Source organism: Rana temporaria, chromosome 4 (assembly GCF_905171775.1).
Source record: "Rana temporaria chromosome 4, aRanTem1.1, whole genome shotgun sequence".
Lineage (NCBI taxonomy): Eukaryota > Metazoa > Chordata > Amphibia > Anura > Ranidae > Rana > Rana temporaria.
The window spans coordinates 218,312,913-218,337,783 of record NC_053492.1 but is presented as its reverse complement, the minus strand read 5'-3'; the positions used below and the strand labels follow the sequence as shown (position 1 = coordinate 218,337,783).

The 24,871-nt window shown below is 39.5% G+C and overlaps 1 protein-coding gene across 24 annotated transcripts in view; it reads left to right on the top strand.

The window, feature by feature from the left end:
- The window catches only part of DST (dystonin), a 690,084-nt gene that overhangs the window by 382,870 nt on the left and 282,343 nt on the right, over positions 1-24,871 (top strand). For 21 of the 24 annotated variants that reach the window (XM_040349874.1, XM_040349879.1, XM_040349866.1 and 18 more), the window contains 15 exons: positions 451-578; positions 4,179-4,272; positions 4,618-4,772; positions 4,918-5,521; positions 6,183-6,311; positions 7,461-7,538; positions 7,865-8,026; positions 9,815-9,919; positions 10,278-10,373; positions 12,726-12,851; positions 13,106-13,258; positions 16,291-16,445; positions 18,488-18,614; positions 21,178-21,361; positions 23,638-23,795. In XM_040349874.1, the coding sequence (XP_040205808.1) occupies positions 451-578; positions 4,179-4,272; positions 4,618-4,772; positions 4,918-5,521; positions 6,183-6,311; positions 7,461-7,538; positions 7,865-8,026; positions 9,815-9,919; positions 10,278-10,373; positions 12,726-12,851; positions 13,106-13,258; positions 16,291-16,445; positions 18,488-18,614; positions 21,178-21,361; positions 23,638-23,795 (2,454 nt within the window). Of the gene's footprint in view, positions 1-450; positions 579-3,387; positions 3,979-4,178; positions 4,273-4,617; positions 4,773-4,917; positions 5,522-6,182; positions 6,312-7,460; positions 7,539-7,864; positions 8,027-9,814; positions 9,920-10,277; positions 10,374-12,725; positions 12,852-13,105; positions 13,259-16,290; positions 16,446-18,487; positions 18,615-21,177; positions 21,362-23,637; positions 23,796-24,871 lie in introns of those variants that run through there. The other 3 variants (XM_040349878.1, XM_040349870.1, XM_040349880.1) reach the window with 2 other exon arrangements.

Below are 24,871 nucleotides of genomic sequence, written 5' to 3'. Positions count from 1 at the left end.
TAACACCAGTTATGTTCCCCTATTGGTATGCAAAAGTGGCATGAAAATTAGATGTTGGTTTTTAGCATGGCTGTTAAGATATTGTAGGAACACCTAATAACAGGGACTCTTCATAACTTAGAATTGGGTATTATTGACAATGAATTTTTAATAATAAGTAATATTAATTCTAATGATAATGAACAGTATTTCTAGTCATTTGTCTATTATTGAACTTAGTATAAAAACCTGGTATTTCTTTTTTCCATTGTTTTTATAATAAATTCAGTTCTATGAGTGCTTTTGTTAGGTTCTGTGCATCCCACTACAAAATCAGAGTTTGCACTGTAAATAATTGTGCTCCAATGGGTGAGCATAATGGGTATTTAGGTTTATGTGTTGAATTTAATTCCAAAATTAGTAAGCATTATGTGAACTAACTTTATGTTAAAAATGTTTGTGTTCGTCAAGCAATGGATTGAGTTTGGCCGCATCAAGCTTTCTCAAGGATACCATCCAAATGATATAGAAAAAGAATGGGGAAAGCTCATCATCGCCATGTTTGAAAGAGAGAAAGCAATAAGGCCTGAAATTGAAAGGTGAGTAAAATGTGGATTTACAAATGCGGTTTTAGCAGTTGTAAATGAAAGCCAGTCATAGTTGGACTTGTACAATAATCGGAATCCATATATTTAACTTATTATAGCTGGGCGGGATTACCTATAAAAAACAGAAAGTTGCTGCTCTGACAACTGTATGGCCCCATGCTAACGTCTAAATGTGCATAAAAGCATTAGTATACACAGTATACATGGAAACATGTAAGGCAGGGGTGTCAAACTCAATTTCACTGTGGCCCGCCTCAGCATTATGATTGTCCTCAAAAGGGCCAGTTGTATCTGTAAGATTAGATGTCCAGCGCATCCCTCCCCTTACATTAGATGTCAAGAGCCACCCTACCATCAGAAGTTGCTTATGCGGATGCTGGGAAGAAGCTGGATACATTGCTTGATACAAGCTGGATACATTGCTTGAAAGCAGAAAGTAGGGGTCTGGAGGAGGACCAGAGGAGGGCTGGAGCTTTCCTGCACCTGCAGGAGAGGTACAAGGGCCACATGAAATGGCCTGGAGGGCTGGATTCAGCCCACGGGCCTTGTGTTTGACACCTGTGATGTAAGGTCAGGGAGATGACAGGGAAACTGCTGTTAGACTTCAGAATCCCTCTTGACTCCTGACAATCAAGCATATGTTTCACTCAGACAAAGTAAGTAGAGGTAAACAAGTAAACAAATACTGTAAACAGTAAATCTTTCATAGTTAAAGAGGAACTTTCAGGTGCAGACAGCCAGCCCCCAATGACATGTGCAGCTTCACTCTTGCCACTCTTTATTTTTGCTCTCGCAGCCTAGAGATATGTGACAGGGATAACCAAGGGGGCTGCGAGAGCAGGGAGAATGGCACCAAGGTGCAAGGCCATATTTTTTTTAAATGGTTTAAAAAAAAGAAGCTTTTGCTGGGAGGAAAGGACACATTTTAAAGTTAAGGTCTGCTTTAAGCCTACATGGTTACAGCCATTATTAAAGTGATTGTAAAGGTAATAAATAGCAAACATGTCTATGCTTACCTGCTCTGTGCAATGGTATTTCACAAAGCGGCCGCCAACCTCCATTGGCGCTACTGGCCCCTCCCCTCTGTCTAGTGCCCCCATGTGAAACTGTGTTCTCGCACCCATGCCCCGCTGCTGCGTCCATAGACACAGACAATGGGACTTGGCCCCGCCCTTCTCTCCCCACTCCCTCATCACTGGCTTTGATTGACAGCACTGGCAACCAATTGCTCCCGGTGCCCCAGCAAAGCCAGCAATATTTTGAAGTGAGGGGAGAGAAGAGCTGCAGACGTACACAACGCTGGATCGAGTGAGGGCTCAGGTAAGTAAAAGGAGGGGGTGAGGGGGCATGCTGACACCTAATTTTTTTTTACCTTAATGCAAGGAATGCAGACAGTTACTTGGGAGAAGTAAGATCAATGAAATACAAGAGTGCCCACCAGCGCCCTCACAGTTCATTGAGAAGTATAAGCTGTCTAACACAGTGGCAGATGGTTGTTGTACTTCATTCGTACAGAGATCACTGTGAATGAGTGCTGCAAATGTGTAGACAAAGCTCTGCACACCGCAGTCTTTTTAAATTGTGACAGCGGGTGCGGGGAGAAGATCACTGCCCGCTGTCGCAGTGGAAGATTTGAGGGGTGCAGACAGGTGCTTTTTGGTAACGTTACATCTTATGCCCTAAATAAAGATGCAGAATGTAACATGTTACCAAAAGAGAACTTAACCTTAATAAAGACTGCATGGTAAGTTTTCTGATCACCAAATGGTTTGTGGCTTGTGCAGAAAGTTGCAGTGAAAGCAAGTGAATACTGTACATGTAAACATCGCAGGACTAGTTGGTGATATTATTTTGATATCTTATTTCAATGTTTTTCAAACTATAGTATTTGTGCCATAAAAAAGTCAAATACATAATAGCCAACGTAAGGATAGTGCACATTATAGCCAACTCTGTTCTCCGGATCCCCCCCACTCCCCAGATTGGTGCACACAGGCCTTCAGAAAAATGTTGTTTAATAAAAAAAATTCAAGGTGTCTTTCGTCTAGTTGAGAGATTTCATCGTTCTCTTCACTCTTTTTCTTCCTTTGATGGAGGGTGATTCCTAAATGCTGCAGAGAGGGGTGACACATAATGACATAGCACCACTCTCTAAAGCATTTTCTAGTAAGTCCAGGACAGTGGGGCTGGGGAAGGTGTATCATTCAACATTGAAAAGATCAGCACTGGATCAGTGAGTAGGTTATTCTGCAGGGGACAGTACCAGAGAGAGGGTGATTTTAGCAGCCAGGGTTGCCTTTTTAAGAAGCTAAATGATCCATATATTTTTTTCTTGAACTAAATGGAGTTGAGCTTTAAAAAAGACCTCTGGAGTCTTCCTTGGCCATTCACGTTGTATTTTGCAAGAGGCATGGTGGGCAAGGTGGGGCGGGCAAACAACAGAACAGCTGATCTGTAGGGGACCAGCAAGTTTCTTGTCGGAGTGCAGGAAGTATAGTGATATACTTAATTATATATTTAAGTGTAAGTTGTGAAGAATAGGCAGCTAACTAATAAGTGACATACACCTCATTACACTTAACTATTTGTAACCTATCCCTGAAGTTATTTTTTGTTAAATAAACGTACATATATTTAATGTTATTACATAGATTATAGTTCATATATTAAAAGTAGATTTGTAAAAGACACCCTTGTACAAAAAGTCTGGAAACTGCATCAGCATGTAGAATTATTATTTGCTGTAACGTTATCACATTAAATCTTTGTAACAACATGCTGCAACAATTACTCGTCCAAACTGACAGTGTGCTCCATGTGTATGTTAATGATTTCCTATTGTCAGTTTTCAGGGATGTAAACACCAGGGGTTTATCAACACAGGGTTTGGAACTGGCTAATTGAGAATAATTGAAATATTTGGCATATCCATTTCCCACAGACGCCCAAATGAAGCTGATAAGCCCAAACTTGCTCTGTATTAAAGCTGGGGAGGAAAGGCAAACTTGCACTGGTATATTTGGCTGCAGGCGAAATCCTTTGAAGAGCAATGTGAATATTATTTGCTGGGTTATGAATCTACATGTTGAAGCCTATTTAAGAAAGGACGCTAGTGGTACTCTTAGCCAGTAGGGATATTTTTTCGTTCCTGGAAGCTGTACATTCTGTAGGCTTTTTTTATTTATCATACTGTCAGTTTGAATGGGTGAATAAGGGTCAGTAGTATAAAAATGAACAGCACCTGTTATGGCTACTACAGTAGTGACTCTGTGCTCACGGGGAGCAACCGCACCAGCATCAGCTCCAATGAAAACTTACTGTCAGTTCACTGTGGTCCAAAAATGATTAGTTCTTATATAAGTTTTGGCAGCGAGCAGGCCAACAATTCAAGGTATGTCATTTAGTATATTTACACACTTTTAAAGAATTAACATACTTTGGGCATATGTGAAGTAGTGTTTTTTTTTTATTTATTTATTTTAAATCTATTACTGTAACTATCAGACTTTTCCGAGACAATTCTCTATTAATGTAGTCTCTTACTTTGTATTTTTCTTATGTTTTTTTGTGTTATTTTTTTATTCTATTCAGGTTAGACATGCTACAACAAATAGCTAACCGAGTGCAGAGGGACAGCCTCGGTTGTGAAGACAAACTGATTCTAGCTCGCAGTGCTCTTCAAGTTGTGAGTGTTTTCTAATACAGTTTCATTACAATACATTACTTGCAAGTACCCAGCACTTTATATTATTATTGTTATATAGAATTCTCACAATTTATTAATTACATAATGTGGTCTAACTAAACACATTATATTAATATCTAAGTCACATTATTTATTGTTAGTTGAATAATGTCACATCATTTACTGTAAGGTTATTGCACATGTATTGCAATATTTTGGAAAATTTAGAGTTATTTCATAATTAGTGATAATTTTTTTTCTTTTGTTTCATCTAAAACTATAATGATGTAGACAATGAAACAAAATAATAAATTAAGTATATATCTGTGGTGTGTCTAATCATAGGATACTAAACGGATGGAATCAGGCATTCAGTTTCAAAATGATTCAGAAATTGCGGGCTACCTAATTGAATGTGAGAATCTCTTGCGACAGCAGCTTGTTGATGTCCAGACCCTTGTTGATGGGCAGTATTACCAAGCAGATCAGCTGGTACAGAGGTAATGATGTTTACATAATGGAAATAAGTTTGCCTTGTGTTATTTGTCTGGCACAGGGCTTTTTTGTAGTTGTATAAATAATTGCTTGATAATTGTTTTGTTATTCATGTGCTACCTTTTCTGATGTAATGTCATTTATACACAGGGTCGCTTCTTTACGGGATGAACTACTGGGATTAAGGAATGAATATTCATCTTTATACAGCAAAGGAAGGATGTTTTCATCTGACCAAACACAACTTATGATATCAGGAATATCACAAAGCCTCAACTCAGGATTTTCACAAAGCTTGAACCCTGCAATGAACTCCAGTGTATCCCACAATATGGCACCCATGTCACCAACCAGCCTAACTCCAGGGATTTCCTCTAGCCTGGGTCCTGGTATTTCCAACAACTTCGCCCAGGGTATTGCCGCCAACTTAAATCAGGGTGTTTCCGGCAGCATGTCTCCTGCTCTCCAACCTGTTCTTACTCCTGGTCTGCCATCCAGCCTTAATGCAAGTTATTCTCAAGGCTTTAACTCACAGTTGACTCCTGCTATGACGCCAGGGTTTTCACCAGGTTTTAACCAAGGTTTAATCCAGAACTATGCAACAGGAATGAATACAAATCCATTACAGTCACTTAAACTCATGCAGGTTAAGAAACCACTTTTAAAATCATCCTTTGCTGACCAAAACTTACCAGAAGAAGAAGCCAACCTTAAATTTGTTCAAGACCTTTGTAGCTGGGTGGAAGAGATGCAGGTAAAATCTTTGGATTTAGTCTTTGATAGTTTTTTTTTAGTCTGGAAGGCAGTCTACTTACCTTGCTACAAACATGAGACAATCAGGAGAATTGTTGTATGGGATCTTCTGACCGATCATTTGGGTAAATGAAAAAGGCAACACCATCATCAGCAATTTTTGGAGAAATTTTGGATAATGCTTAAGAACTATTTTGCACCTATTTTAAAGTGCCATATCCTGGTTAGAGCACTTAATTTAATTAGTGAATGCAGCAAGCAAAAGCTCTTTGAAGATGGTGTTCAGAACTGTGTGGTCCCCATACCTAAAGTACAAGTAGTTTGGGTAAACTCACCCCTATCAGAGTTATTCATGTCAAACCTTTCACAATATGCTGGATATCTGCTGCTAGTGGAGGAAGTTGATATAATGCTTTGCATTAACCTGCAAGTGATTATGAATACTAAGACAGAGGGCATGGCAGCTCTGGTAGGGGGTAAGTTCCCTAACTGTCAGGGTATGGAGCTCCCAACAGTTGTGCCGCAAGGAGGAAAATATTTTATATAAAAATTTCATATTGTTATTTGCAATGTAGAATGGTGTACTTTTATCAGCATAGTGTTAGCTATTTAAAAGTAATGGTGACTGAAATAATGTCAACCATATTGATGTTTTTTGGCAGATACAACTGGACCGAGGAAACTGGGGTTCAGAATTATCAAGTATTGAGTTCCATTTAGAAAGCCACAAAAATTTTCATGGGGATATTGAAGAATTTGAGACCAGTCTTAAAGAGGCAAAAATGACCGAGGTAATTGTTAAAAAAGGCATTTGTTACTCTCATATTGTCCCAAGCTATATTTGCATGTTTTGCTATTGTTGTAAAAGTTCTCTTAAAGAACCAGTTTAATTTTAAGTAGTTGCTTTGTTTTAGATTTGTTTGCAATATATATTACTTGGCATTAAAAGCAGGACCCATGGGGATGATTTACTAAAACTGGAGCACTCAGAATTCGGTGCAGCCGTGCATGGTAACCAATCCACTTGTTCAATTAAGCTTTGAAAATTAAACATGGAAGTGGGTTGGTTACTATGCAAAGTTGCACCAAATTCTATGTGCACCAGTTTTAGAAAACCCTATTCTCAGCAGTAAATTAAATTGTACCTGCCACAGTGAACAATGTGTGGATTATACCTTGTCTATGTGAACAGATCATGTTATGCCTGTGCTTGCAGAAAAATTCTGACATTAGCACGTTGTGAAATATAATAAAGCAATGTACATGTAATGCCTCTGGTTATAAATGAGTGCATAGTTTTACCTTCTGTTACCTGAAGACTTAAAGAATTTTATTTTCTTGAGAAATCACTGTGTGAGTTTCGCTCTTGCTAGTTTACATTTCAAATAAAGATAGATATTCCTTCCAAAGAAATGGAAAACATTTATTGATCAGAAAAAAAACATGTAATAATTTGAATATACCTGTTTGGTGAATATGATCTGTAGGCCTTCCTAAAATTCATAAGCTGCTCAATTTTATGTGATTGAGACCCCAATCGCTCATTACGTGTCCAAATAAAAGACCTACATATATCAAGTTAATTCACATTTAGGCCATGTAATAATAAGGGCATTATATTTATGTCAATGAATGGGACATTCAACAAACATTTACTGCAGGTGTTCCTGATGCATGTGTTTTAAATTATAGTGGTTAATTCACCTGCACTGAATGTTTGTGGAATTTTACAGTCACTGCTTTATAAATACGACCCCAAGATTTAGCTGGTGATTTGTAATATCGTAATGTCCCTATATAATAATGCGTCACATGTTATTAATAGGGCTGGGCATTACACAGAATTTGAAATTCTCTTAAAAATTCTAATTTATAATATCACATTGGTTTTCCCACATTTAACTTCTGTGTTATTTCTTACCAATATTCTATGTTTGCAGCTTCAAATATCTGGTCCTTTGAAAAGTTCATACTCTGATACTCTACACAAAGTGGAGGGCCTTTATTCCAAACTGCTGGTAAGTATTATTTCTGCAAGTAGCATTTGTGACAACATAAATTCTGTGTAGTTGAGATATGTAAATGTTAAACATTTTAGTGGGGGGTGAAACGTATTTTTGATCACACCCAAACGTGCTTACCTGTTGACCCTGTGCAGAACTGATTTTAACAAAAAACATATTGGACTTTTCACTCATTATCCATTCTGTAGTAAGCCTGGGGGTTTTGGGCCAGTTTGGACAGGAATAATTCATCATTCTAATAATTCTGCCTTGACCGTGCATACAGTAAAGACTTTCTTGACATTTGTTTCTCTTTTTTTTGTTTCCTTAAACAACATAAGAGTTCATCAAGAAACCGACATAAGCACCTAGACTCCTTGCAAAGTTTTGTAGCAAGAGCCACAAGAGAACTCATATGGCTAAATGAAAAAGAGGAGGAGGAAGTAGCTTATGACTGGAGCGATAGAAACCAAAATATATCTGCTAAAAAAGACTATCATGCTGTAAGTACCATTAGTCTAAGAGTGTCTTTCTTGTAAGTGTGGAAACAGTTACCGTTATCTTGATGCTTTCTAAAATTACTTTCACACAGTTGATCATAGCATTCTTTGTGTCTAAAAAGCAGCGATAGTTTAACAGAAATGGTAATTCTATAAGAAGGGGAATTCTAATGTTTGTAGGAGTAGAATGATCATTCAAATATTTGGTACCAATTTATTGCAGTCAGTAGAGTGTACACAGAACAACCATAAATGAAAGAAATAGTATGGGCATAAAAGCATGCAATGGGGTTGATTTACTAAAAGCAAATAAACTGTGCACTTTGCAGTTGCCCTCTGTAAGAGCAGTTGCCCCAGAGCTTAATGATGCAAGGTTTCACATTGCAAAGAGTACCCAATCACTTGCACATGATGGCTTCAGCTCTGGAGCAACTTGCCTTTAGTAAATTAACCCCAGTGTTTTATTACATTTATCAGTGGAAGTCCGCTGTAGTCATTTTCTTTGCCGTGGTGTCCCTCAAAGATCTGACCCCAAATCTGTGCATGTGTCAGAAGATGTGCTTTTGAAAGAATTGGAACTGAACTATAATTCTTGCTGGTGCTGAAGATATAGGCACAATTGCAGGGCAGATTCACCGTGACACATATTCACTTCAGGACTTTGGAGGAATTTATGACTCTGCAATGAAGGGAATATGTCTTTCAGCTCAAAAACCTAAAACGCAATCAGCCTTTTTTCTGACATCTAGTCTGTATGCTTGTTCCAGCACACTGAAACAGAGCCTATTTAGCTGGAGTGATGGCACTGCTCTGCAGCTCCTGAATTAGAGGATACTGATTTTATCACAAACATCTTACATAAGGATTTTGTTTTGTGGCAAATTCCCTTTCTAGTTTGCCTAAATACTGCAAAAATGTAGTTTATGTTAAAGCATCTTAACTGTATATTTGGTTTCTTTCAGTCTTGGTAATAAGTCTAAGGCCTCGTACACATGACCGAGGAACTCGACGGGCGAAACACATCGTTTTGCTCGTCGAGTTCCTTGTTAGGCTGTCGAGGAACTCGGTGAGCCAATTTTCTCCATTCCCGTCAAGGAAAAAGACAACATGCTCTCTTTTTGGCTCGACGAGTTCCTCGTCAGTTTCCTCGGCAAAAAAAAACCCAGCAAGTTCCTTCTTGGTTTTTGCCGAGAAACTCGGTCGTGTGTACGAGGCTTATCACACATAAGTAGTGTGGTAACTCCATTGCAAACAGTCAGCATTCATCTTTTAGTACGTAATCCAATGCCAACGAAAATCAGTTTGGATGTTATGGGTTATTGCATTTTGCATGTCATTATTTTTTTATTGGCTATACTAAAAAAATGTCTGTTAGGCGTTGTGTGCATTTACAAGCCGTCTGTATGAAATAAAGAGATTCTTAGAAAAAATTAAATAACAAATTAACTGATTGTCGATATTCTGCACACAATGAAGCCTCGTACACACGTCCGAAGATCTCGACGGGCGAAACACATCGTTTTGCTCGTCGAGTTCCTTGTGAAGCCGCAGAGGATCTCGGCGAGCCAAATTTTCACATTCCCTTCGAGGAAAAAGAAGACATGCTTTCTTTTTGGCCCGACGAGATCCTCAACGGTTTCCTCATTGAAAATTGTACACACGACCGGTTTCCCCTGCAAAAAAAAAAAACAGCAAGCTTCTTGCTGGTTTTTGCCGAGAAACTCGGCCGTGTGTACGAGGCCTGAGAGTACAATTAGCTTTGAAGTAACTTTGATGTCTGTGTTTGTGAAGGATCTGATGAGAGAACTTGATCATAAAGAAGAAGTCATTAAATCGCTGCAGGACACAGCAGAGCAGATGCTGCTTCAAAGTCATCCTGCAAGATCCACTATTGAGGTTAGTATTTAGACTGCTTCTGACATTGGCTGTAGTGTTCTGGACTGCAGGTTCCTGTGGTGAACAGGTGCAATGTGCCCTAGTGCAGCTGAATTTATTCCAGTACATGTTTCTGCTGAAGATGACGTTTTTGTCTTGCATGTCTTTGTTTACTTAATATACTGTTCCTTTTTACTATCCTGAAATAGGAGTAATATATATATATGTATATATATATATATATATATATATAGTTCTCCTGAGGCTTCCCTGCTGCTCTTTTTCTTAGTACCTGTTTTTTTCTTCATATTTGCCATATAAATATGTATACAGTGTTGTTGTTAGTCTAGCCTAATTTTTTTGTGCAATTTATTTTCAGGCCTACAAAGCTGCTATGCAGACTCAATGGAACTGGATTTTACAGCTCTGCAGCTGTGTAGAACAACACATACGACAGAACACTGCCTACTTTGAGGTATTTTATCAGTGCAAGCGCAGTTTTATTTGCTGCATAGTTAAGCCACCCATAGATGTTTCAAATCTTGGCCGGTTCAGCTGAGATTCAAACCATGTATGGGCAGGCTGATTGTACCCAAATTGATCTATATACCGACCATAAACACCGACTGTGTTGGAGGGAAAATCATTTGATTTTCTTTCCTGCATCTTGTGGGTGCAGGAAAGAAAATTGTATAATTTTCTTGTAGGAAGTCCTTTAAGATTATGTTATGCGTGCTCATGTTGAGATGCAGTTCCTCAATTTGTTAACATGGAAATATAATAACCTTTAAATACTGTTCCCTTATAGTAGCCCCGCTACTATGACCAAGCTACTCCCAAATCTATGTAAATCACACTCAGAACCTCCCAATTTTTTTCTGCTAAAACTCCTCCTTGCCACATGGACATTTTTGTGACAGCTTGACAGTTTTCACCATTGCATTCCTGTCTGATGATTATCTTTGACATTTTTGTTTTGAAAATGATAATTCCTAGAAATTATGTGTTTTGGAGGAATTAAGTATAAATTTCATTCTGTCATTTTGCTTATCTTGTTATTAGGGTTGTCCCGATACCACTTTTTTGAGACCGAGTACAAGTACCGATACTTTTTTTTCAAGTACTCGCCGATACTGAATACCGATACTTTTTTTAATGTCACATGACAGTGGCGTTTTTTTTTTTTTACTATTTTTCTTTTTTTACAGTGTTTTTTTTTTTACTATTTTTTTTTTTTTTAGAGGGGGGGTAGTGGATTGTCAGTGTGTTTTTTTTATTTTTATTATTATTTACATTTTATTTTTTAAATTATTTATTGCAATTTTGTTTTTCTTTTTTTTAATCAGCCCTGTTGAGGGGGCTTTGGTGAGATATCAGGGGTCTTAACAGACCTCTGACATCTCTCCTCTGAGACAGGGAAAGGGACTAGGGACACAGATTCCCCAGTCCCTTTCTCAGCAGCCTCAGCTGCGCTGAAAATGAATAGACAGAAGACAGCCGCTTCTCTTCATTAATAAACTGATACATTGTAAACACAGTTTACAATGTTTCAGTTATGTGAATGGACAGAGTCAGTCTGTCCAATCGGAACAGTAAGGAGCCGGATTTACCGGCTCCTACCTCTGCTCTCCATCCTGACAGTTCCAGGGGGTGGAGGAGGAGTACGGATAGAGAGAGAAACACGGAGGGGGACACGGGAAGAAGGAAACACCGAGGGGGACACGGAGGAGAAGGAAACACGGAGGGGGGACACGGGGAGAAGGAAACACAGAGGGGGACACAGAGGAGAAGGAAACACCAAGGGGGACACGGAGGAGAAGGAAACACGGAGGGGGACAAGGAGGAGAAGGAAACACGGAGGGGGACACGGAGGGAGAAGGAACACAGAGGGGGACACGGAAGGAGAGAGACTGCAGCAAAACGGAGGGGGGCTGGAGGAGGACACGGTACAGTCAGCAGTGATCATGTGTGGGGGAGTTACAAGCACTGATCACCGCTGATTTTAAAGCAGCCGAAGGCCACGGGGGGGGGTGAAGAGAGAATCAAAGAAATTACTTTTAAATCTATACAGCGTTGATCGGTGCTTTTAACTTCCCCACGCACTGATCACCGCTGACTGTACAAGTATCGGGATCATTTGCCCGAGTACAAGTACTCGGGCAAATGCTTGGTATCGGTCCCGATACCGATACTAGTATCTGGATCGGGACAACCTTACTTGTTATTGTAAGTGTAAAAGTTATAGAGTCCTCCTATGATTTTTCCTTCCATGATATTTCCTTACTAAATGCTAGAAATTATAACTGATTTAAAACATGCACAAGCTGTAATTCATTGCTCCTTTTTAAAATCATTTTCCTAAAGAAAATCTGTGGGCCTAAAAACCATATGAACTGACACTTATTCTAAAGAGCATGCATCCTCATTGCCTGTATGCCGAGAAAGGATACCTGGACCATAGACAGTGTTTTATGGAAATAACAACCAGATTTAATGGGCAATGACTGTTACTGGACCCCCTGGATCTTGCATCTTACTATTTCTTAGTGAATGTGCCCATAAAATTTATAGGCTAATAGTATATTACTTGGCTGGAATGGAATACAAGAATTCAGCAATGAAAGGCAGAAGGTGGTAGTCACTTAGCAACTCTGTGTATTCCACTCTTGTAAGACAAATACTTAGCTGTCTATAATATACATAATGAGAAATATATTGCCAGTTGAGTAAATTGACATAACTGGAGAGGCCAATTCCATAAAAAGGTGTAGTTTGGTATTATTGTGTTTAAGCGAATGTTCATTTTTTTGCTTTTGCACTGTGTTAGTATTTCAATGATGCCAAAGAAGCCACTAATTATCTGAAGACCTTGAAAGATGGCATACTAAGGAAATATAGCTGCGACAAATCGACCAGCGTACACAAGCTAGAAGACCTGGTGCATGAATCTATGGTAACTATAAATGCAATTTTCTTTTATGGATTGAAAACCAAAAAATGTTGGCACCTTCAGACTACCAGCTGTTACTATAACAGCAGGTAGCATGTTAATTCAGCATTTATGTGTTAAACCAGAGATCTACTAACGCAAAGGGACATTGTTAGAATTTAATGAATTAAACAATTAGTGTCAAGTCTTAATGGAATGTGGGAAGGGAACATTTTGCTCAGCATATCTAACAGTGCCTTTTCTTTTTAATAATTTAGGAAGAAAAAGAACAGCTTTTGCAGTACAAGAGCACCATCGCCAGTGTTGTGGGGAAGGCAAAGTTAGTAGTGCAACTAAAGCCAAGAAATCCAGAAAATCCACTAAAATCTTCAATACCTATAAGATCTATTTGTGATTATAGGCAAATCGAGGTCAGTATGATCAGTATCACTTTGAACATGTATGAACTGTATTTTATAGCTAGAGTCTCCAAACTTTTTAGTACACAGGCCACATTGTAAATTGTACATATATTTGCGGGCCAAAAAAAAAACAACTGTTTTACTAATGATTTCCCCTCTCACATTTAGGTGAGCCCATCAGAATTTCCCCTTACATTCATGTGTGCCCATCCCACTCTTACATTCAGGAGTGCCTATCAGAATCCAAAAATCAGCACAAGGAACATTACTTAAAATCAGTAGGATGTGTCCCTTTTGCCACTGATTTCTCTGTTAACCAAAATTTTCCTCCATCAATTCCCCCTCTACTCCCTCTCCCTCACTTTCTTTTGGTGCTGCGGGGATTAATAGAGCTGACAAAGCTATGACAGGCACTTTTCCAAAGTGCCCAACTATGCCTGCCCTTTGTGCTCAACTCCTCCATTCATAATGTTAATGAAGAAAAAAAACATCAAACAGTGCCTTGTGTTGTAAACTGCCAGTGACATTTGCTTATATAATATTAATACATATTGAACAGCTCCATTATCCATCTTTCAAATATCACACCAAATTTGGGCATCTCCAAATAGGATGAATAAAGGCATAATCACATCTGTTAAAAATAGCACTGTCATGAAGACCCCCTCTTTTATACCTCCTATTGACAATCAAAATCTGAGAAGCTGAGTTACTCTCTGAGAGGCTAAAGCCGTGTACACACGATCGGTTTGTACGATGAAAACAGACCGATGGACTGACCGATCGTGTGTGGGCCTCATCATCATCAGTGAAAAAAAATAGAACCTGTTTTAATTTTTTTCTATAGATAAAAAACCGATAGAAAAAAACGATCGTCTGTGTGGAACTCCATCGGACAAAAATCCATGCATGTTTAGAATGAAGTCGATGCATGCTCGGAAGCATTGAACTTCATTTTTTTTCGGCTCGTCGTAGTGTTGTACGTCACCGCGTTTTGGCACGGTCGGATTTTTGACTGATTGTTTTAAAAGCATCAGTCTATATTTTAAGTTCTAATATTTTTTTTCTGCGCCTACCTTAATATCTTATTGTCAGCTGACCATCATGTCTTGTTCTTTATTAGATGACACTGTCTGGTTATTTTGTAAGCAAGTTCTTGTGAGAATCTTAGTTTCTTTATGACTGTCAGGTATTCATTAAAATATTGCTTTTCATAATTTACAACTCAGCAAGGCATGTCATTGCTTGAAATGTTTACCACACAAAGAACTGTAAATATACTGTATGTCACTTAGATTTGATGCTCAGATTTGTTTTCTTGCTTACGCTGAATAGGCAGTATGCTCTTGGTTTTAACAGATCCGTAGGAGAACTGTATTTTAGTCTTTGAATACACATTCCTTTCAAAACAAATCTTAACAAATAACACAGAACTACATAAAAAAAAAACGTTGACGGGTGCTATAAGAAAACTGCAGTAGTTTGGAACTCTGAGTGTACAGCTTCCAGAGAGCCTAAGGCCCCGTACACACGAGAGGATCGATCCGCTGAAATTGATCCACGGACCGGTTTCAGCGGATAGATCCTCTCGTGTGTACTAGGCCTAAGTTACACTGCTATTTGCAGTGTCATCTGCTTGGGGAAACTCTTAAGCCCTGTACACACGATCGGTTTGTCTGATGAAAACAGACCGATCGACTGTTTTCATCGGACAAACCGATTGTATGTGGGCCCCATCGGTTTGTTTTCTATTGGGGGGAAAAAATAGAACATGTCTTAAAATTTTCCTATAGATAAAAAAACGATAGAAAAAAACGATCGTCTGTGTGGAAGTCCATCGGTCAAAAATCCACGCATGCTCAGCCTCAAGTCGACGCATGCTCGGAAGCATTGAACTTAATTTTTCTGAGCACGTCGTAGTGTTTTACGTCACCGAGTTTTGGTACGGTCAGATTTTTGACTGATGGTGTGTAGGCAAGACTGATGAAAGTCAGCTTCATCGGATAAATAAAGGCATGATCACATCTGTTAAAAATAGCACTGTCATGAAAACCCGCTCTTTTATACCTCCTATTGACAATCAAAATCTGAGAAGCTGAGTTACTCTCTGAGAGGCTAAAGCCGTGTACACACGATCGGTTTGTATGATGAAAACAGACCGATGGACTGTTTTCATCTGGGCAAACCGATCATGTGTGGGCCTCATATTTTTTTTTTCCATTAGTGAAAAAAAATAGAACATTTTTTCTATGGATAAAAAAAACTATAGAAAAATCCGATCGTCTGTGTGGAACTCCGTCGGACAAAAATCCATGCATGCTCAGAATCAAGTTGATGCATGCTCGGAAGCATTGAACTTCATTTTTTTTCGGCTCGTCGTAGTGTTGTACGTCACCGCGTTTTGGCACAGTCAGATTTTTGACTGATGGTGTGTAGGCAAGACTGATGAAAGTCAGCTTCATCGGATATCCGACGAAAAAATCCATCAGATTAGATTCCATCAGATATCCGATTGTGTGTACAGGGCTTTATAGAAGTATATCATTCCTACATCTGCAGTGCTTACCAGTTTTGGAGCAGTGTTGAAACATGCAAGAAGATAAATATGGTGTCTTAGATTCAGTGTCTTAGTATAACAGCGTGATCTGGCAACCTTTTATTTAATATAGGTAATTATATAGCACCATCACTTTGCGCATATATATATTGTACATTCCCCTCAGTCTCTAAGGCCCCTAACTCACATTCATACATATAATAGGGGCAGTTTAAACAGTAGCCAATTAACCTACTAGAATGCCTTTGGAGAGTGGGAGGGAACATGCAGACTCAGGACACAGTAAGAACATGCAGACTCCATGCAAGCAGCTCTGTTGCTGGAATTTGAACCGACGACCCTAGCGCTTCTAGGTGGAAGTGCTAACCATTTAGCCACTGTGCTGTTAGTAAAAGGCAAATAGACAAGTCTAAAATCAGTAAAGACATGAAAAACAATAGCAACCAATGCATGAAATATGTAAAGTCTTCTCTTTTATGTCCAGATTACTATCTACAAAGATGATGAATGTGTACTGGGCAGCAATTCACATCGGGGAAAGTGGAAAGTGATCAGTCCAACTGGTAATGAGGCTATGGTCCCTTCTGTGTGCTTTACAGTGCCAGCACCAAACAAAGAGGCTATAGATGCTGCAAACAGGTAGGAGCTACTATACAACCTGAAAATATTACGAAGAATTCCAAAAAATACAGGGAGTGCAGAATTATTAGGCAAGTTGTATTTTTGAGGATTCATTTTATTATTGAACAACAACCATGTTCTCAATGAACCCAAAAAACTCATTAATATCAAAGCTGAATATTTTTGGAAGTAGTTTTTAGTTTGTTTTTAGTTTTAGCTATTTTAGGGGGATATCTGTGTGTGCAGGTGACTATTACTGTGCATAATTATTATGCAACTTAACAAAAAAAAAATATATACCCATTTCAATTATTTATTTTTACCAGTGAAACCAATATAACATCTGAACATTCACAAATATACATTTCTGACATTCAAAAACAAAACAAAAACAAATCAGTGACCAATATAGCCACCTTTCTTTGCAAGGACACTCAAAAGCCTGCCATCCATGGATTCTGTCAGTGTTTTGATCTGTTCACCATCAACATTGCGTGCAGCAGCAACCGCAGCCTCCCAGACACTGTTCAGAGAGGTGTACTGTTTTCCCTCCTTGTAAATCTCACATTTGATGATGGACCACAGGTTCTCAATGGGGTTCAGATCAGGTGAACAAGGAGGCCATGTCATTAGTTTTTCTTCTTTTATACCCTTTCTTGCCAGCCACGCTGTGGAGTACTTGGACGCGTGTGCTGGAGCATTGTCCTGCATGAAAATCATGTTTTTCTTGAAGGATGCAGACTTCTTCCAGTACCACTGCTTGAAGAAGGTGTCTTCCAGAAACTGGCAGTAGGACTGGGAGTTGAGCTTGACTCCATCCTCAACCCGAAAAGGCCCCACAAGCTCATTTTTGATGATACCAGCCCAAACCAGTACTCCACCACCACCTTGCTGGTGTCTGAGTCGGACTGGAGCTCTCTGCCCTTTACCAATCCAGCCACGGGCTCTTCCATCTGGCCCATCAAGACTCACTCTCATTTCATCAGTCCATAAAACCTTAGAAAAATCAGTCTTGAGATATTTCTTGGCCCAGTCTTGACGTTTCAGCTTGTGTGTCTTGTTCAGTGGTCGTCGTCTTTCAGCCTTTCTTACCTTGGCCATGTCTCTGAGTATTGCACACCTTGTGCTTTTGGGCACTCCAGTGATGTTGCAGCTCTGAAATATGGCCAAACTGGTGGCAAGTGGCATCTTGGCAGCTGCACGCTTGACTTTTCTCAGTTCATGGGCAGTTATTTTGCGCCTTGCTTTTTCCACACGCTTCTTGCGACCCTGTTGACTATTTTGAATGAAACGCTTGATTGTTCGATGATCACGCTTCAGAAGCTTTGCAATTTTAAGAGTGCTGCATCCCTCTGCAAGATATCTCACTATTTTTGACTTTTCTGAGCCTGTCAAGTCCTTCTTTTGACCCATTTTGCCAAAGGAAAGGAAGTTGACTAATAATTATGCACACCTGATATAGGGTGTTGATGTCATTAGACCACACCCCTTCTCATTACAGAGATGCACATTACCTAATATGCTTAATTGGTAGTAGGCTTTCGAGCCTATACAGCTTGGAGTAAGACAACATGCATAAAGAGGATGATGTGGTCAAAATACTCATTTGCCTAATAATTCTGCACTCCCTGTATGTTAGCAGTCAAGGCATTGTCTTGCTTTGGAAATCTTAAAACTGGCAAACTCCTAAACAAATACAAACCTCTTGCAGCCACTCAGTTTGGTATTTTTGCATAATCCCTGCCTTAAATTGTGAGTTTTAGATGAATAACCCATTGTCAGAGATATATTTATTGTGTGTTGCACAATACCCAGTGGCTAGTAATTAATGGAAATAAGCAGAATGTTATAAGTGTATCTACATGCAATACAGTGACACATGTCTGTACAAATATTGTTTCAGCGGTGAGGGTTTCTATTACATGCATACAAATATCAAAGATGGCTGTAAACAGCTTGTGAAGCCAGCTGCTTACATGCTAACTAAATTGTAAAACCTGTGACTGACCATATGACCTTTGAAAAATCTGATTAGTTCCATTACTGTGTTGTTGATTCAGGATTGAACAAACGTTTCAGAGTGTCCTATCCCTGTGGCATGAATCTCACATTAACATGAAGAGCATGGTATCCTGGCATTACCTGATGAATGAAATTGAGGCTATGCGGGCCAGCAAGGTTTCTTCGGTAAGCGCCATTCTCATCTTTACAGACTCAAAAGTTGACATTGAGAGGCTGATTTACTAAAGGAGTTTAGAATCTTCAATAACACATTTGTGTGAATATTAACTTCAGTTATCACATCACGTGAAAAGAAAGTTCTTGCTCACTTTGAATACCCAATCATTTGCAGACACTTTTCACATGATTGTATAATTGTAGTGAATATTTACACAAATTTATGAGTGAAGATTCTTGTCTGTTTTAGTAAATCAGCCTTATTATATGCTTGGTCTTGTGAACAAGTTGGTGTGTGCATGTGTGGGCATGTCTATACCTTTAATATATCCTTTTTACAACTACTTAGTGTATCGGGGCAAATTATATCTTGATTTCTTTAAAGACAAATTGGGCTTTCGTTTGATGGTTAATAGTACTGGATATCTCCATTTTAATTTTATTTATTATTATGAAAGGAAAATTCAATAATCTTGACCTTTGACACTGACCTTCGACCCTAAACATGATCTTTGACCTTGGCCCTGACATAGATTAAGCCCGATCTAGAAATGTACTCTGTATTTTTTTCTTTTTTTACACACACTTCTTTGTTAAAGCGTTCTCCTCTAGCATGAAGAAAAAAAAAACTGTATCTTTTTCTCCATTCAAGAGGGAAAAATAAATAAATACAGGGGTGGGCTGAACAGTGACTGATCACAGAAATCAAGTGATCCGGAAGCGGGCCTCCGAATTCCCAATCATTAGTATCTAGTTGAGAGCTCAGTTTTCATGCTGGGACTGTGCTGTGCAGCACATGCTCCCAGCACAAACACATATATGCATATGGCCCCATGGAAAAAAAAACACTTCCGTGAGGCCACATGTACAGTGTGGACAATAATTATTTGATCCCCTGTTGATTTTGTAAGTTTGCCTACTTACAAAGAAATGAAGGGCCTATAATGTTTATCATAGGTGTATTTTAACCTCCCTGGCGGTATGATTATTTCAGAAAAAAGGTGCTGAAAGCGGTACAATTATTTGCAATGAAATTTGGTGTTTTACATTGTAGGCCTGTAATTCTTAGAAATAACTCACTTAAATCTGACCAAACAAGAGTCTAGTAGGCATCCCGGGTATGAATTTTTTTTTAAAACAAAATTATAAATTATAATATAATAAATAATTATAAATAATTATATCAAATAATAATATAATTATAATACATGTAATAATAATAATAATAATAATAATAATAATTCAATAATGTAATCAACTCAAAATCACTGAAATTTGCTCAGTTGCAGAATTGTCGCTGTCGTTACTTTTATTTTTTTATGACGAATTTCCCCACAAATCGCTATCGCACAATTCTGCAAGTGATTATAATTTATTATCGCTGTTTTCTAGCTGCTCTAAAACCATTTTTGACATAAAGGGACACTTTTGGTTGCTATGGACAATCTACAGTTTGCAGGCAGAAAGAACAGTTTTTATTTTATAAAAGAACATGTAGGGCACTGGGCAGACCACTAGGGACAAGGGGGGTGTGTATTTTTTACATACAGTATACTGTATGTAAGGTGTTTGTTTACCTTTTTGAATTTGGTGCCGTTCTCCGCCCCCGTGCGTCGTAACGTCGCAGGGAACGGAGATCGGCGGCACACAGAGGCACTGTGTGAATCGAGCGAGCACCCGCTCGCTCACACAGCGCGGTGGCATCGCTGGATCCAGGGACAAGGTATGTAAACCAAGCCTGTGGATTCTGCGAGGCGAGCCCGAGTCTGACTCGGGGTTACCGATCGTAGCACAAAAATGTAACCCAGAGTCAGACTCGGGAATACCGCCAGGGGGTTAAATGATAGCGGTAGAATATCAACCAAAAATCCAGAAAAAAACATGATACAAATTTTATAAGTTAAGTTGCAGTTCAGTGAGTAAAATAAGTATCACCAAGCAAAACATGACTTAGTACTTGGTGCAGAAACCCTTGTTGGCAAGCACAGGGGGGTAAGACATTTCTTGTAGTTGGTGACCAGATTTGCACATATCTCAGGAGGAATTTTGGTCCACTCTCCTTTACAGATCTTCGCAAAATTCTTAATGTTCTTGGTTGTCACTTGGCAACTCAAAGTTGCAGCTCCCTCTAAATATTTTGTAGGATTAATGCCTGGAGACAGACTCCAAGGCCTTAATGTGCTTCTTCTTAGCCACTCCTTTGTTGCCTTGGCGGTATGTTTTGGGTCATTGCCATGCTGAAAGACCCATCCATGACCTATCTCCAGTGTTCTGGCTGAGGGAAGAATGTTCTCATCCAAGATTTTACAATACATGGCCCCATCCATTGGCCCATCAATGCGGCAAAGTCCTTTAGTACCTTTAGGAGAGAAAGAGCGCCAAAGCATGTTTCCACCTCTGTGCTTGACTGTAGGGATGGTGTTCTTAGGGTCATAATCAGCATTGTTTTTCCTTCAAACAAAAGCTTAACTTGATACCTATGATTATATGTTTTTATGGCCCATTTAAAATCTTTTCTGTGTCATGTGTCTGGTTTTCAGATGAATTTATATATTTCTACTTCACATTGCAGATTAAAACCTTGCTGCCTGGAGAGCATCAGCAAGTAATGGGCAATCTGAAAACCCGTTTTGAAGAATTTCTGGAAGACAGCCAGGAGTCAAAGATGTTCTCTGTCTCTGACATATCCCAGCTAGAAAGGGAAGTGCATGTCTGCAAATTGTACTACGAGGAGCTGCTGAAATCTGCAGAAAGAGGTGATTATAGATACATAAATACCTGCAGTCAAACTGACCATTGCTCTAGCAGTGACATACTCTATAAACAAAATGTTGTTTATTTCTACAACTACATTTTGAGACATCTCAATGAATTACACAAAAAATAAGCTGTCAAGTGGTTCAAAAAGGCTTAAATACACTAAGCCATCTCTGTGCAGCAGCCTCCCCCCCCCTTCAGCCCCCTAACACGTATCTGAGCCCCATCGCCATCCAGGGATGTGCAAGAGAGCCTCGACTCTTTGGGGACTCTCACTCCTCATTGGCTGAAGCAGCAGTGGTAGCCATTGGCTCCCGCTGCTGTCAATTACAGCCAGTGACCCAATGAGGAAAGAGAGGGGGCGGAGGAAAGTCACTGCTCTATGTGTGAATGGACACACAGAGCAGCAGCTTGGGAGTGAGCATGCTCGGGTGCTCCCATAGTAAGCTGCTTGCTCTGTGAGAAAGAAGCTACACACATAGTGCAAACCACAGACACTCAGGTGTGCTCAGCACTGTGAGCAGTATGAGAAAGGGATAATCAATGGGTTCATGGATACAGATCTTATAAAAGCTGGAATTATTAGATATTAAAGATATTTTTGATATATATGGCTTATATTACTAAAAACAAATAGGCTGTTCGGTTTGAAAAGTGAATTTTCACCACAAATTCCCTTGTAAAGTTAACAGCCTCTTTGCCTTTAGAAAATCAACACACTAAAATGTGCACACTACACACAATATGTACTGTACATATGTAGATGTTTGTTTGCGCTTGCAGTATATAACCTTTTAACTTCCAGTAAAAAGTTTTAATACATTTATTAAAAATTGCTATCCTGCCTGATTTCTTGTAGAGTTTTTAAACCACTTGCTTACTGGGCACTCTCACTCTTTAAATGACAATTGCGCGGTCATACAACACTGTACCCAAATGAAATTTTTATCATTTTTTCCCCACATATAGAGATTTATTTTGGTGTTAATTGATCACCTCTGTGTTTTTTATTTTTTTGTTAAAATAAAATAGACAATATAAAAAAAAAAATTACAAAACCATTTTACATTTTGTTATAAAATTTTGCAAACGGGTAATTTTTCTCCTTCATTGATGTACGCTGATGAGGCTGCACTGATGGGCACTGATAGGCTGCACTGATGAGCACCGATGGGCTTCTCTGATGGGCATCGATAAGGCGGCATTGGTGGGCCCTGATAGGCGGCACTGGTGGGCCCTAATAGGTGGCACTGAGAGGCGGCATTGGTGGGCACTGAGAGGTGACACTGAGAGGTGGCACTGATGGGTGGCACTGAAGGGCATTGATAGGTGGCACTGGTGGGCACTGAGAATTGGCACTAATAGGTGGCATTGATTGATGGCACTGATAGGTGGCAGTGGTAGGCACTGATAGGTGGCAGTGATGGGCACTGATAGGTGGCAGTGATGGGCACTGATGGGTGGCAATAATGGGCACTGATCAGCACTGGTAGGTGAGACTGATATGCAGCACTTCTAGGTGGCACTGATGAGGCACTGACTGGCACCACTGGTAGGCATTGATATGTGGCATTGATGGGCACTGATAGGTGGTACTGATTGGCACTGACAGGTGGCACTGGTGGTCACTATGGGCACTGGCAGGTGGCACTGGCAGGGGGCACTAGCAGGCGGTACTAGTGTGCACTAATGTGGCTGCTGTGCCTCTTTCACTGGGGACTGATGTCCCTTACACATGAGCCGGTGATCGGCTTTTTTTTCTCCTCATGCTGTCAGCGCGAGGAGAAAAAAAAAGATTACCGAGCATTGTTTACATCACGTGATCAGCTGTCATTGGCTGACAGCTGATCACGAGGTATGGGGCCGGGATCGGCCCCCTACTCGAATCTGTGATCACCCGAGTCTCAGTGACTCGGTGATCACACCGCGCGCCGCGCGCACCCTGCTGGGGGCGCGTGCAAAGGGGAGGACGTCTATTGACGTCCTCACGGCAATTGGGGTCTGCACTGTAGCTGTCATTCGGCTATAGCGCGGGCCCCTAGTGATTAAAGCCATAATACGGCTTTGTTTAAATGCACATCATAAAAGGAAACTGACAACTTATACATTGGTCCCTGCTAAATGCTGTACTGCTTTTAGAAACAACTAGAAACTAGATACCAATGTTTAACTATATTCATGTGCATATTTTTATTGATAATATTAGAATAAATTAGTTTAGTACTGAGTGCCAGTGTTCACATGGTATATCACTGTAACATCTTTCATTTAACAGAGGAGCAAGAAGAATCTATTTACAACCTTTACACTTCTGAGATTCGTAACTTTCGACTTAGATTGGAGAGCATTGAGGAACGTCTCATTCGACAAATCAGAACTCCATTGGACAGGGATGATCTTCATGAAAGTGCACTGAGGATTTCTGAACAGGAGGTATGGGCTCATTAAAGTTTATGTTGAATTGGCATGACATGACAGCACTGCCATGTTCTGAAGAAGGTGCTGAAATATTTCAGTAGTCATGCAGTAATCAGTGAACAATAAATTGGGAATCTATGTGGGGATATGGATTACCTGGGGACACTTGATCTTTAAACATTGATGTGGTCATCAATACTGAGCCTATCATTGGCATATCCAGATCTAGTTGTGACCCACTAAGTATTTGTGACCAAGTAAATTCATATTAATCATGTGGGCTTCATGAAAGTTTAGATGAGGATTAGTTTGTAATACAATTTAATAATCATACTTAATATTGGTCGTATTACTTACCACTGACTAACTCAGAGACTGTATTTTAGTACAATACAAATATAACTTGTACCAGAAACAGCAATGGGCTAGACACAACATTTTCACAAAGAATCATTATTTGAGAAAGCAATGTGCCTAGCACAAAATCTGTCAGAACAGAACTTGTTCCTGCTGGCTATTTTAATAAAGGAAGAATATTATTTTGCATGTCCTTGTGGTGCATTCCTGTTGCTGGTACAAATGACAAAAGACAAGACGTGCCAGCACCTGGGATGTCATTGTGGAGTATGGAGCCTGATCTCACTTGGAACAGCATGCAAAATATTTGACAATACAAATATACGTTATAAGAAACAAAAAGTGCAAATGTGTATTTCAAAATAAATAAATAAAGTGCTATAGTGTTCCAGTGATCCACCACCACCACACCAGATAACTCACCAACTATACATGACCACCTGCTACAGGTAAATCATATAATGCATGTTATCATCAAGAGATCCACAGCGGCTCTGGAATTCCTTCATGCTTGGTATAACCAGGGGGTCACCCATCCTCAGTAGCTTTATCCACTGCTCCCTTTACCATAATAAAGGTGTGCTCACAGATATCGCTTACAGGAGTCATGTGAAAAACAAGGAGGATTCACCATAGCGTAAAGTCTTTAACATTTAAACTGGACTATTCTAGTTGCTATTTCCACCACATAATTGTCAGCATTACAAATAGTAACTAGGAACTATGTTATTAAA